At 39.2% G+C, this 14,849-nt stretch overlaps 1 protein-coding gene across 1 annotated transcript in view; it reads right to left on the reverse strand.

Moving 5' to 3' along the window:
- Positions 1 to 338: 338 nt before the first annotated feature.
- tgfbr3 (transforming growth factor, beta receptor III) overlaps positions 339 to 14,849 on the reverse strand; it is a 71,806-nt gene continuing 57,295 nt past the window's right edge. The window contains exons 14-17 of the mRNA XM_040127969.1: positions 14,205 to 14,325; positions 9,782 to 9,832; positions 8,531 to 8,638; positions 339 to 4,992 (exon numbers count right to left, since the gene is read on the reverse strand). Coding sequence (XP_039983903.1) covers positions 4,874 to 4,992; positions 8,531 to 8,638; positions 9,782 to 9,832; positions 14,205 to 14,325 — 399 coding nt within the window. The 3' untranslated portion in view covers positions 339 to 4,873. The remainder of the gene's footprint in view (positions 4,993 to 8,530; positions 8,639 to 9,781; positions 9,833 to 14,204; positions 14,326 to 14,849) is intronic.

The following is a 14,849-nucleotide window of genomic DNA, read 5'->3' on the forward strand; positions in this document are numbered from 1 at the left end:
AGTTGTGCGTTACACTCATCTCAGTGGCCTCCCCCCAAAAAACCTCCAGCCAGAGGTCCACATGGTCTGGATCATTTATGAGCTCACTAGAGACAAGTCATGACTTCACCGCAACAGAGCCAAGCCTAACACATAATTATTCCAGCTCATTGTTCTGAAGCAAATCCATACAGGGGGTGTCCACACTCCACACTCACACACGCACACACACGCACACACACGCACACACACACACACACACACACACACACACGTGTGGCTCGCTTGGTGCAAAAATTCCCAAAATGGCAGAGAAGTCTTCAGACAACAATCTCGTGAATTTATATGAACATTTATTGAACATAATGGGTATACAAACTTCATGCATATTTACAGCCTATAAGAAATTTCAAAATTCAAAAGGAAACAATAACTGCTAACCAAAGTTTTACTCATTTACAACGCCCGAAAAAGATCCACTTGCATCATGGGAAAAAACTAGCTCTTCATTGTTTGCTTTGGGAGTGAAAAATTAAATGTGAACTGCAATAAAACCATGTAAAGGCCCCAAAATCATTAAACTGCAGCATAATCTATAGGCTTTTAAGCTTTTCTTGAGGTCAAACAGAGGCGCAGAACACACTCACACACATACGAACACACAAGTTACACATTCATAGAAAAACATGAGGTAGTCAAATGGTTAAAAAAAAAAAAAAAATACAATCAATAACTAGTTATGTGGATTTGTGCTCCAATTATAGTTGTTTTCAGATCAGCATTAATCATGAGTCATACAGCGGAACGCCGTCACTCCTTCAGCACTCCTATTGTAAAAATAATCCTCGGTGGGATACAGCATCATTATTTCATATTGATAGCATATACCTGCTTGTTCTTATTCACAGCCAATAGGGTGAAAGTGGCTGGAGGTTTTCCCAGCATGTGCTGGGGCAGTGGCGGAGGACGAATGTTGATCTTTGAGCATCAACTCTGAACTGTATCATCAGGTTGAGTGAAAGAATATCTCCAAATTATCTCAAATGAGAGGATTAGATCCACAACATAACTTGAGGCTCAGCCGCTTAGCAGCATGGAGGGGACGACTGCATACGGGGGGGGGGGTTGCCACAGTCGATAAGAGAAACCCTAAAACTACAGGAATGCTGGGAAGCCTTAATCCCACAATGACCACTCATTATCTCCACTCTGTAAAACACGGATCGTTCACCAAGTAAATTCTCTGTGCAGTGGGATACAGCGTTGTCGTTCACAACAATGCTGCTTGATAACAGCACCAGTGCGCAACATGTCATTGCTGTATATTTTCTGTATAAGTGAGTTAACAGACACTCCTGGCATGAGGCCCGACGAAACAAACAGAGATCTACTGTTGCTCCAGAACCAGGTGGTTCTACTATTGTTTCGTAAACATTATTTCTCAAGTGTTAGTGAAAACAGTTGAGTTTCCAGAAACAAAATAAGAGACTTTCCTCCATTCTAGCTGAATGTATGCACATGTATTATGTATTCTTATTTCAAATGTGGTTAAACTGCTGCCACCAATGGTTTAGCATGGATGTATTTTTTTTCCCATTATTTTAAGGTGTTAAATGTCATTGTTTATGATGATAGGAGGAATAAAACAGGTTGGGGATCAGGGTTTTCTTACGTGGTGACAACAGAACCCTACTAATATTATGATAAAAAATAAAGTTTAATAGTCATTGCCACAGCTTATCTTCAAAGATTTGAAATGGATATTTAAGATACTGATTCAAATATATAAATTTAATATCTGATTTATTTATTTCATATGAAAATATTTTAGGAAACACACGATTTATACAAAATAGTAATCAATATGAAACAGCTTCAGTAATGAGTTCTTATTGCCAAGTGGGAAAATAAAAATTCCATCCAAATATTAGATGACAAACTATAATATTTAAACAAACACAGGAGTTTTGGAAGTATTTCTTCCGTGTACAGAAGAAATAATCTGCTGGTAATGCTTTGTTTGAAAAGTGTTTATATGTCGTATTCATTAAAAACTCATAACATGTTTTATGACAATTCTTTTATAAATATTGACATATAAATATTTCAAAGCTAAAGCTTTTAAGATCAACTAGATATTTTTTGTTTAGTCTTGCATATTTTGAAAATTTATTAGTTTTAAAAAAAAAAACCTCAAAGTGTGATTATTTAAAAAAATCGAGCTCAACAAAAGCTCGATAAAATTAAATGGGCTCAATAATTTTGTATTACAAATTTTCAGTGGTCAAAGTGTCATAAAACATGCCACGAGGCTTTTTAGCATAATCTTAATAAATCCTCGACAAACGTGTTATGTCTGGGCACATCCACAATTCACAGTACTTACACACATAGAAGGCAATAAATTTCTCTTGGTAAATATATTCCAAAATATAATTTTATACACAAATATATATATTTATACTCTGTTCCCTCTTTAGAAAGCTTTATACATGTTTACATATGAAAAGAAAAAGAAAATCAAAAGCTTTCAGATAACATACATTCAGATTTTCTTGTTAATCTTTAGCAGAGACACAGTTAAATCATTACAGGGAAACCTCCTCTCTTGAATTCCCAAAGTTAGTCCCACACACAGTCTGATAAAAAACACATACGGGTTAGTAAGGGAAGGCACTACAGCAAACATTCATATTATTCTGAGACGGCGGGGTAGTCGTGGTGTTGCAGATCGAGGAACCCTTGAAAATGTATCTAACAAGGAACTTAAGCTACAGCTTATTCAACACACTGTAAGTGCCAAGATCTATACAAAAAGAACTGCGATAAGGAACTCCATACGCTGTACATCTGGCCTTCTAAAATAACAAAACTGGTCTTCCTTGGGCTCTGTCTGATAAGACTACAATCAGCTGAATAATCAATTTGTCAAATGATAGAAAATTGATCATCACTTCAGTTATTTATTAAGAGCAAATGCCAAATATTCATTTTTTTATAGCTTCTGAAATGTGAGGATTTGGGGCTTTTGGTCTGATGAGCGTTTTTCACTACTAACTGACATTATATAACTGACAGGATTATTTGATTAGTTATCAACAGATTGTCAATAATGAATGTACTATACAGTGGCAGCCCTAGTGTAAAGGGACAGACAGTAGGACCCAAACTATGTCAGCTACGCTAAGCCATGATTGTCCTCAAACTACACCCTACTGATTTTGTCATTCAACAGCGTGTTGCATATTTTATAACTTTTAAAATATGATATGGTAATAACTAGGACCTCACACTGTCTAATCGAAAGCTACAAAAACGTTATTTTCACAATCTGCCTCATGTTATTTTGGAGTATTTACAATATTTACAAAAATATACACATCTTAAAAGAATAATTTTGGGAAATATGCTTATTCGCTTTCTTTCCAAGAGCGAGATAACGAGATCGAAACCACTCATGTCTGTGTGTTTAGTGACTGGGAGGTGATTAGCCTAGCTTAAACATACCACACGTACATGTTCACTTTTCTGTTGGTGTACGGACGAGATATCACGTGTGAGTGAATGCGTCTCCGTGGTGCTGGCAGGTGTATTTTCAGGTTTTATAAGGCTCCCTTAGCATAAAAAAAAAAAAACCAGCATCGGGAACCTGGCTAGCCTGGCTGTGCAAAATAAAATACACTTACCAGTATCTCCAAAGCTCAGTAATTGACACGTTTCTTTCACCCTGCAAAGACAGTCATTTAAAATGACAATTTGGGGTTTTAGGGGGAGTTTTGTTTCTGTGACCTTTTCTTAAAAATGTTGAACTCTCTCTACGCTCACCGTTTCCCTTTGCTTACAATATTCATGCTAAACTAGGCTAATCCCCCTCCTGTATTGGGCTCCGTATTTAGCGTGCAGATGCGATCTTGACATCTAACTTTTGGATTAAAAAACATCGTATTTCCCAAAATATTCCATTAACTATTCCATTAACAATAACTAATAAAAGGGAACCCATAATGTCCCTGTGAAGTTGTGTCATCAACATCTATGAAATTGAGACTCAGACCCCCATCTACTGAATCCATTACTATAACTACTTTATAGAAAGCACTGGTAAAATATGTTTTACCAACCTGTGTGTATAAATCTATTATGAGGGAATAAATGAGTGAATAGAGTACATTATAAAATGTGGCATTTTGTCAGCATGACTTTCACATTTTTTCTTTCACATTTTTTGGCATTTACTCTTCTGTATACATTCAATACCTACACTGTCTTGCATCTTTTAAAAGCCATTATCTGTCTTTGGGTACAGATGATGACGTCTGTTCACACTGCACTGTTGTTAATAGTGGTTGCTTTGCTCCTTTGCCACCACGGGGGCTGTTTGTCATAAAGTAGCGTGTTACAGTCCAACCACCAGCATCTCACTTACTAATACTGACATCACTGCTATTCCTCGCTGTTGGAGTGCACCTTCTGGTTACAAACAGCCCAAATCAAACCATTTAAGGTCAAAACTAAAGGGTCCGTTGTGGTCAGAAAAAGAGCAGCTTTTGGAGTAGAAAGAATTGCCTGGTATAAACTCACATTTGTTTCTTGTGGGTTTTTGTACTAGATATGGGGTGAGGGTGCCAAGCTGGGTCTCAGAACTGTTACACAACAATAACACCAGGACAGTACATTTGTCTGCATACACTTGTTGCATAAAGGGACATACACAAGGATGGAGGGTGTTATTGTGAGTTATCTTCTTTTTCAAAATCATATTTTTTTTTCCTTCCTATCGATTCTCCAAAATAATTCCTTTCATGGAAGGAAATCAACAGACCGGTCCCTGTGAAGAGTCAGGCCCTTCCTGTGCCATGGCAGCGCTGTGCGTCCCGCTAGGGTGCGTCCTGGGCTACGCTGTGCTGCTACTGGAGCAAGGCGTGCTTTGTGTGCTGCCGATACTGTGGGCCACGCTGCTGTTCTCGGAGGCAGGTTGAGACTTCTGGACCTGCTGTGTGCCAGCTGTCTCTCCTAAACGTAGGTGAGACGGGAGAGGGAGTGGAGAGGAAGCGGGAGGGGATTGGACCAAAGGGAGACAGAAAAATGTATATGTATTAGAAAAAGCCAGAGGTAGGCAGAACAAGGACAAATCCATTTGGTTGAAGCTACAAATTTCACTCTAAGACTCTGGAGCCTCCATTGGTCATCTGTTGAAGAAAAAAATACTGTTAATCCTCTACTGTTTACTACGACTGTCACCACTCGACATAAACCTTGTACTGTAGTTAAAATAGAATTCTTTATTCTTTACCTCAGCCTTATCTATGCAAATTCATTCTTACTCAAGTAAAAGCACATGGAAAATGTGCGAAAGTATACAACAAGAACTCTGGACTGCATCTGCCCTATCGTTGAACATCTCAAAGCATCAACTGCTGCAGATGCACAGTGTTTTCAACTGTTAGGACCCTAAAGATGTTACTTCAGAAAGCCCCAAACCATCAGGGCTTAAATGAAGGGCCAAATATAAGTTCTTACATTTGTTTACAATACGTCTGTGATAGACAATGGACAGCTTTTGAAATAAGGCCCAGCCTGTGTTTCATTTGAGTTTTTGGCACAATTATTACTGCAGTCTGTCTCTTGGTTGCTTCATCGCTTCTTTCCTCCTAGAAAAGTGGAGAGCACACACTACTATTAAACTATCTTAGACAAAGCTATTTCTACCCATAGTTTAGTGTGTGCTGAAACTAGTGTGTGTATGTACAAGTGCTTGCATATACAGTATGATATGTGTCCACAGGCGATCCTGCATCCCGCTCCCTCTTTGGGGCCCCTCAGTTCTGATAATGTTTACCAGAGCAGAGCTGCCAGCAGCCTATCCCTCACAGGATCAAGCTCTCTACAAAACAAAGCGACTTGGATTCTCCTCATCTGTCAGAGGAAATATAAATTCCCAAGTCCAATATTATCTTTCTAGATAGTAGAGATAAAGGCTGCTTTTATGTCACAGGAACATATTGTACATACTCTGTGTCCAGTTCTGGTAACAGATGTTTGACTTGGAGACAATTTGCCTTGACTTTTGGAGAGGGAATCACAAATGCATAAGCACAATGTCAGTGTCTCTTGAACAACAACACAGTCAACCCTCCAAACTCACTAATATAGAAACAGAGACATCTATTGTCTCTCACTTGTCTCAGTCTCAGCCATTAGACTTGCCAATTGTACTTTTCAGTCTCAGCTGACTCCAGGAATTTTTAATCTAATATAAGAGAAGAGCAGAATTGCGGAGTTTTCTGTGGACCACTAAGCTCCTACAAAAATGATGGATTGCTGCAGGAACAGAGACACTTGGGGAAGCTCGGGTACTAATCTGTTTTACAAGAAAAATCATATGCTAACATGCTGATATTTAGCAGGTACTGTATCATGTTTGCCATGATCATTATCTTAGTTTAACCTTTTAGCATGATAGCATTTGCTAGTTAGCACTGATTACAAAGTACAGCTGAGGGGAATGAGAGTATCATTTTTGCAGGTATTGGTCATAAAACCAAAGAACTGGACACATTTGTTAAGCAAATTTCATGACAATCCAGAAACAAAACAAAACAGCTGTCAAAGAATTTCACTCAAAACTGCAAACGTCAACCTCATGTTGGCACTAGAGCAAAAGTCAAGGGATAACCAAAGTCATTAGGATTCATCATCTGAGTACCATGAATGTCTGTACAGAATTACAAGTCAAACCATCCAGCAGTTGCCGGTCTGAAGTGGTGGACCAACCAACCGACACTGCCATCCCCGGAGCCTTGCAGCTATCATGGGTAAAAAAGGAAGCTGGTGTTTTCTCTGTCAAGATAGCTTATCTTACTATTGTGTAGTGTGTGATCCCCATTATTTTCTAATTTTGGAGCATATGTTTGGATCTTATGTGTGAAATTTCTCCGTATGCAAGGGATTCAACCTGTTTTCACAATTGGTTTGAATTTTTCATTCGTATGTTATTTCACCAAAAGGAGCAGAGCAGATCTCTTGGCAGAGGTAACTACAGCTCTGGCAGAATGCAGACCTATTGTATGTGCCAAGATAATGAGCAAAATGTCAAATAATATGTTGCAAGATTCTTTTTAGAGCATTTATATTTCAAATTGCCTTATATGGAATTAATCTGTAATGGATACAATAACTCCAAATATAATTCCAATGAGTATGTGTAACTTAAAAAAGGGAAAACTGTTTCTTGAGAGGCCAGGAACATTGTCGTCAGACCCTGTGGGGATTGACCCACATTGTTTCATCACTCTGTATACTGATTTAAAATATACTCTGACCTGATATTTTTGGTGTTTTTTGGGGGGATCTACATTCTTGGGGTTTAGGTGGAACCGCCATATATATGTTGCCATATAAGGTAATTTCAGCCAAGATAAGCTAAACAGGCTCATCCAAAGTTACCCTACACTAAGGCTTATTTAAATAACATCAACAGGAGCATGCATCTGTATTCCAGAGTCTTGTCATTGTATTGTTTGTTTGTTTCTTTTTTTTATAACTCCTATCCTTACACCTGTTCCCTATACATGTTAACTTTTGCAATTTAATGTATTTAGAAAATTGACCAGCTTTTCATTGCTGGTAACTACAGGAGACCCATAAAGTTTAAATCAAGTCACTTTCTAAAGAGGAGCCAATACCAATATTGAAAAGATAAGGGGACAATAATCTGACAGGTGATCTTTCCTGCTAAGTGAAATCCTGTTCAGTAAACACTTGTCATTGTGACTGAGCATGAATGAAATTCTAAACAGTTTGTATTACTGTAACCGTTTTGACAAGTGTCTGTATCACCACTAAATTCACAGCTATTATGGGAATGATTTACCACTCCAACCATCCAACACTGTCAAACTGTGAACTCCTTCCAAACTGTAAACTTAGTGTAAACTTAAACACTCACATTGTTGTATTTTCTGAAAGACTCAACTTTTAAACTCAAACATCCTGACCGCGTTTATGAAAGACGTCCATGGAGAACACACCAGCCACGGGGCAACAGGTCAGTGGAATTGCGGATCACCAGTCAACACTAAGGCCAACGAGAACAGGGCAGCTCTATGCAACGGTGAACACACTGGGCTGCTGGGAGCGCGCTTCCTCTCAGGGGTCGGGTGGGGTCAGCAGGCTGGGGGTGATGGGGAAAGTCTTGGCATCTAATGGACAGATTGTATGTCTTTTCCTCTGAGCGACTGCTACACCCAACAAGGGGAATTTCCAACTCGTCTCCAGCCATTGTACTGAGAATATTTGCTGACCACCCCGCAGTCCCCAAAACATTCAAAGGCAGGAAAGAGAAGAGCTCTTGCTGCTGACCAACAGGATATATTTACAGTAGAGGAGGCAATATGTTATTGTGAACTGGCCTCTGTCCGCAGCAGGATGTTTGGCAATCCCAGCAGCACATTTTTGGAACTGAGACACTCCAACATTCCTTTGGATTTTATCTTTTCATTAATGTAGAAAGGTGAGCCGGGGCTGTGGAGCAGCAGGTAAAAGGACCTACCTGTGTGTGAGTAGATAAACCACAGGGCTCCGGTCAACAGAGCCCCAATCACGAAGGCTGCAAAGGCAATTCCCACTACTGTTGGAGTGTCCAGCACATACAGTGTGTCTGGGATAAAAAAACAAACAAAGAAAAAAAAACAGCACACACTTCATATATTCTGACATGACAACTTGGACATATTTAACATCTTTCAAACACAAATTCTGTGGAGACCAAAAGTTTTCATTATTAAATAAATAAATAAGACATACTTAAATAAATAATCACATGAATAAATTGTGTATAATATATAAATTAAAAATAATTTAGGAAATCATTAAAACTGAACTCATTATTATGAAATATCCTTTTATCACTCTTACAATACCAGTCACCAGTTACCGCATTTTCACCTCTCAGCAAATAACACGGCCTCTGCCTCTCTTAAGCTCGCCAGCCCAACAACTGCTCCCAAATTTACTCAGTTACCTCCTGTTAGCCAGGGCAACAACTGCTGCTATAAATAAGCACAGTTCATAGACATAGTAACTAACCTCTCCTTTCATTTAGCTTAACATAGCTGCACGTGCTACCTAGCTAGCTGGCTAACTAGCTGGCAGGTTTGTGAGCTTGGTTTTTCAATCAGCATCAAAGTAAAGAACCGGTGTTAACGATAACAGCTGGCTGGTTCATTTAGAGCTGTCTCCATAGTACAATGTAAAGTCAGAGAGACGAAAATGTTTGTCACAGGGAAGGAAACTGTGAAGACAGAAATTCTTTCGCTGCAGTTGTTCTACCCAACAGGAGCCAGCTGGCTGGCAGTTAGTTAGCCCGCTGGGTGGCCGAGTGCTTGTGAGTGCTTGAAAGGTGAGACGGCGAGGATTGGTGACAACTCCGCTATATTGTAAAATTAGACATTATTAAAACAAAAGGTGGCATTATAAAATAAAATAGGAAATAATAACAGACTTTGAAAAAGAGCATTTTGAAATGAAAATTTCTAATGAAATGAAATGAAAATAAGAATGAGGTTAAGTTTTAACGATATCCTAAATTGGTTCCCTATTTAATCGTTCATTTATATATTTTACACAATTTATTCACATGATTAATTATTTCATTATATCTTATTTATTTGTTGAATATTGAGCACTATACAGCTCCATAATTTTCACATACATAGACAGACGTGAAAATACAGTGTAAAGAAGAAGAGTAAAATACTAATAATGAGAACAAAATAGTATGAACTTCTGTAAGAGAACTTACTATATTTATGAGGATCCACTGTGCTTTGGGAACCTTCGATTATAGGAGTACCTGCAAAATAAAAATATTTTTAATGTATGTATCCACAGTTTACAGTCAAAATGAAACAAAAAACTAAAACAATACCTGCTCTGAGTTAGCCTGTCAACCACAGGCCAGAGGATCGATAGATTGCTGATACTGACCTGTGTTGGTAAGCAATTTTCTGTGGAATGTGATGCAGGAACCTGAGCCAGGAATACATTTAAAGAGCTGCTATTCTGTAAGCTGTCGGTGTCCTAAAGGATGGACTGACTGACACCGAAATAGTTTGCTTACCCATTTTTTTTTCAAGCCATCTGGAATACTTTCAAAAAGCAAAATTAGCTGTATTGATTCCTCAACAAACAATACAAAGGCGCTTGAGTACGGGCAAACTCAAGAGGCAAGCCTGGTACATGTCCAAGACTCTGGCACAATGGGGACTATTCTTGGAAAGAACACCTCTGAGTTTTCATCTTGCATAATGGATGATGACAGGTCATCAGAGAAGACTTTAATTTCAGAGGGGAAGATAGCCAGAGGACGTCCCCTCTGCCACCCTCCACCCTCATTCCTCCGCTCGAGTGATATCTGTCTAGTGTGACTTGTTATGCTAAGAATAGAGTGGCCAGTAAAGCCTTGAGCCCCATAAGCAGAAGAGAGAGGAACAGCACACTAAACTAATAAACTTAACTTGAAAAAATGTGTATGACTCTCATCTAAGAACGTACATGGTTATCAAGCTAAAAACTCAAAGTACCTTTTTAAACAATGCTTTGATGTGTTTGGGGAACAATGCTCTGCTGGGCGTCTGTCAGGTCTGGACTTATGGTCCTTACTTTAACAGAAACAGACAGTGCTCTAAAAGTTAAACTCATGACTTGTGTTTGCAACTCTAAGCTGTTGCTAGAGTGGGAACAGCACCGATATCTGTATGAATGTCATTTGTTTATGTAAGGTTGCTTACTATGGAATGAAAGAGCACTCCTAGCTAATGACTTGGTTTTGTTCAACTCTATCCTCTCATCATGGAGTACAGAAACCACAAATTCTTCATCCGCAAAACACTGGGGTTTCATACAAATAAAACTAACTACAGTTGAACTCAATAGTTCAACGCTTGTTACTGCAGTCAGCTCAGGTCCATAAGGCCAATAGCACCATATACTGTACAACACATAATATTCAGTACTTTTACAGGATTCCTATAAAAGATCGACTCACACATCTTTCTCTTCAGTATATACTTGATGAAAAGAAATTATGTGTGAAAGAATATGTATGTTTGTGTGTGTGTGTGTGTGTGTGTGTGTGTGTGTGTGTGTGTGAGTGTGTGTGTGTGTGTGTGTGTGTGTGTGTGTGTGTGTGACTGGGCAGACTGGAAGTGAAATTGTTGTCGTCAGTCTGACAATAACCGCAGAAAACAACCTACCGGTTGCATAATCAGATTGCAAGGTAAACCTGTGTGGAAAACATTATTCCCAAATCCATGAAGGTTTGGCAAAATGTCAGCAACCACCCTATGTCGAAGTTAGATTTATTCAAGATAACGTTAGCTCAACGTGAGGGTGAGGGTTGAAACTCTGTTTTTTTGGAGTATGAATTTCTTACACACTGCCCCCTTAAGGTGATGCATCATCACAGATATTTATCACACATTCAATTACAGGGCATATTTTATACGCTGCAGTTTCAGCCTGTCCTATATTTTTAATACAGTTACCCCGATATTAAAGATTTTCTTCTTCCTTTACTGTCTGCAGACTTAAACTAAAGTAATACCACTTATACTGGTGTAACCTCTCAAATAAATGATACTGTTCAAATTTTCCTGAACATTGCCAGATCCATAAAAAAGGGATAAAATGTATTGATGTTGTGAAGCAGTGAATCTATTTTTGAAGGCAGGGCTTTGAGGCTGTGTGTTTTTCCATGCACCAAGTTGGCCACAAGTGGCCCTGTTTGATTTGTAGATCGAGTTCAGCTCTTTGGGATGCTGGCCAGGGCAGAACTGTGGCACTTGAAAAGGCTGCTTGTTTTGTTTGCCATCCTACCAGCAGTGATGCCTTTGTGTTAGAAAGCACTTTGAAATTGATTTTTTTTCACTATGGTTATTTCATATCTGTGTTTACTTAATCTCCTCCATGTAAAAATAAACCCTGGCAGAAGCACTGGCATAGAGATATGGCAGTGCATCTTGCTGCCTACTTTGGACTAGCTTAGCTAACTCATTCACTCACTACTACAAATTTTAGGGTCTCTGTTCACAAATGTCTTTACCAATAACTTCTCCAACATCAACACTGGCACATCTGTCATAAAAAGGGACCACATCCATAAGGTATCTCTGCCCAACAGTGAAACTCAATGTCCAATTAAAGTGTAATACATACACCCACTTCTGTTTAACCCTTTCCTGTTCAACTCTGACTACTCACACCAGAGCTCAACTGATATTGGATTTTTTAGGCTGTTACCAATATCAATATTTGAGAGTTGAAAGAATCTGAAAATTCTCTGTTTCTGAGTTAAAACACAACACATATATACATTTTGATAGAAATCCTTCGAATTTGGCTAAAAAGATGTGAGCAACATAAGGTACTGAGCATAGGGCTGCAACTAACAATTATTTTGATTATTGATTAGTCTACCTATTATTTTTTCCTGATGATAGGTTGTCAAAAATGGTGAAAACGCTCACTATGATTCCCAAGTCCAAGTCAACACATTAGAATTGCTTGTTTTTTTTAGTTCAGCAATCTAAATCTCAAAGATATTCATCATTCATTATTCATAAACAGAACACTAATGGAACTTAAAGACATTCACATTTGAGAGGCTGGAACCAGTAAATTTGGGTGTTTTTGAAAATCATTTAAACAATTTATCAGTTATCAAGATTGTTTCCAGTTATGTTCTGGTGAACTGACTAATTGTTTCAGCTCTAACTGAGTGGGATATTTTACAGCCAAAAAATTAACTTGTCATCCCTAGAATTCAGTTGGCTACCTAGATGCCACCGCAAAATTTCTGCCACATCATTGGCTTCTGCCGCCTTGCAGGGTAAGCGTTAAGCCCCCAAGTTGTTCTTATATCATCTTTGTATGGATACAGTAAAGTTGGTAGAAAAATCAAGATACCTTTGGCCACCCCCTTTCTAAAATCCTGGAGCCCCCGCTGCTTTTCAGTGCTTTGAAATGACTGAAAACACTTTCTCATTTCTCTACAGCAGCTTCATATTACTTATCAGCTGCCATATACACCGATATAATAAATCTACAATAAGCCTGTATCGGCAATGCTGATATATCGGGCTCTAGCTCACACTGATTAAAATGACGTGAATTATATCAAACTCATGAGTCAAAAAGTGGGTAAACTGACCACAGGCCTCTTGTTGGTGTCAATGCTCAGAGGGGATGCTGATTTGAGTTCTGGCAGTCCACCAGAGATTGGACACTCATGATATCACCCCATCTTAGTTTAGGTCATAATTAGTAAAATGTGATGGTGGTGACCTCAGGCCCTCCCTGCAGGCTGCTCCATTCCCCCGATGACAATCACAGCCCCTGAGATACGGCAAGGGAATGAATGAGTAACTAACCAAGTGATGATTGAGGGGCCTTTATACTCTGGTCGGATTACCAAAGCCAATGAGAGGACCTCCACACACACACACACACACACACACACACACACACACACACACACACACACACACACACACACACACACACACACACACACACACACACACACACACACCCCTCCATTCTCCTTCTTTTTTAGTGGAAAGGGGAGGCCACAGTGAAGGTCCTAAGTGAAAACAACTGGAGCTTGATCCTGTATGACTCCTTTTTTTCCACCTTTTCCTCAGCATGGACTGGACCAGAGCAACCGCACTGGGCCTCAGCGTTAACACACTCCCTTTTACTGCCGTCAACCACATGCTAGTATGTACACACACCCTAAGACACTCATACTCACGCACGCATACATGCACGCATGCACGCATGCACGTGCACACACACACACACACACACACACGTGCACGCGCACACGCACACTTGTTTAACTTACAAAGACATATATATGCACGCACCAAATGTGTATACACACGCACCTGCGTACACAATCAGACAACACGCGCACACAGCACACTTAATGGTGACCAGATGTGGGGAAGTGATGTGCACTGTTTTGTGGTTTGGTGTAATCTCCAAGTACCAGACTGAGCTTTCTCTGGCTCCTTCGCCCTCAGACCCGCTTTTGTCTTTACTGCAGGTTTCTTATCACACTCTATGGTCACAGTCATGGAAATCAGATCTCAAAATATAACTAAGCTCATGGCATAAGGTCTAAGTGGATGTAAAATGCGTTTTCTTTTCCTCTCGCTAACCTGTTATATGAGTAGATCCATCCACCACAACCATCGTCTTGGTTAATGTCTTGCTGTTCATCATCATCTTGAGGACATTTTCCGCAGTAGGAGAATCACAGGTCTCACTAGGTTGTAAGCACTGTGTGTACAAAATTTGAGAAAATAAGAGAATTAAAAAATGTACAGTGAGGAAATCCAAAAGAGAACAAACAGTTTACTCTGTAAAAGGCATTTATTCTTTGCAGTCTTCTACAAAAACAGGTTTTGTAAAAGCAAAAGCAAGCATTTACATTTCTCAACCTAAAGTAAATGCCTTCTGTCATACCTGACCAAACGTATGAACTTGGAAATTAAACAAATGATTAACTCATTAGCCTTAACCTGACTCTGATCATTATCAGAGCATAACAATTAGCTTCACAATCACAATTCACCCCCAGGCCAAAACTCCATTACTGCATTTTCCGAGTGAAAATAGGTCAAAAAAGGAGAGGAAAGAGCTTGCAAGAGGTTGTATGAGTTGGACAGATAACCCAATAAGTGAAAAATGAAAATGATGGCTAAGATGGATGCTTATTTTGCTCTGCAGCTGGATACTTGGCAAACTTTACATTGAACCACGTTTCCTGCTTAGCCTTGGGTGCAGACCTGACACTGCTCAGC

Source organism: Xiphias gladius, chromosome 6, assembly GCF_016859285.1.
Source record: "Xiphias gladius isolate SHS-SW01 ecotype Sanya breed wild chromosome 6, ASM1685928v1, whole genome shotgun sequence".
Classification (NCBI taxonomy): Eukaryota; Metazoa; Chordata; class Actinopteri; order Istiophoriformes; family Xiphiidae; genus Xiphias; species Xiphias gladius.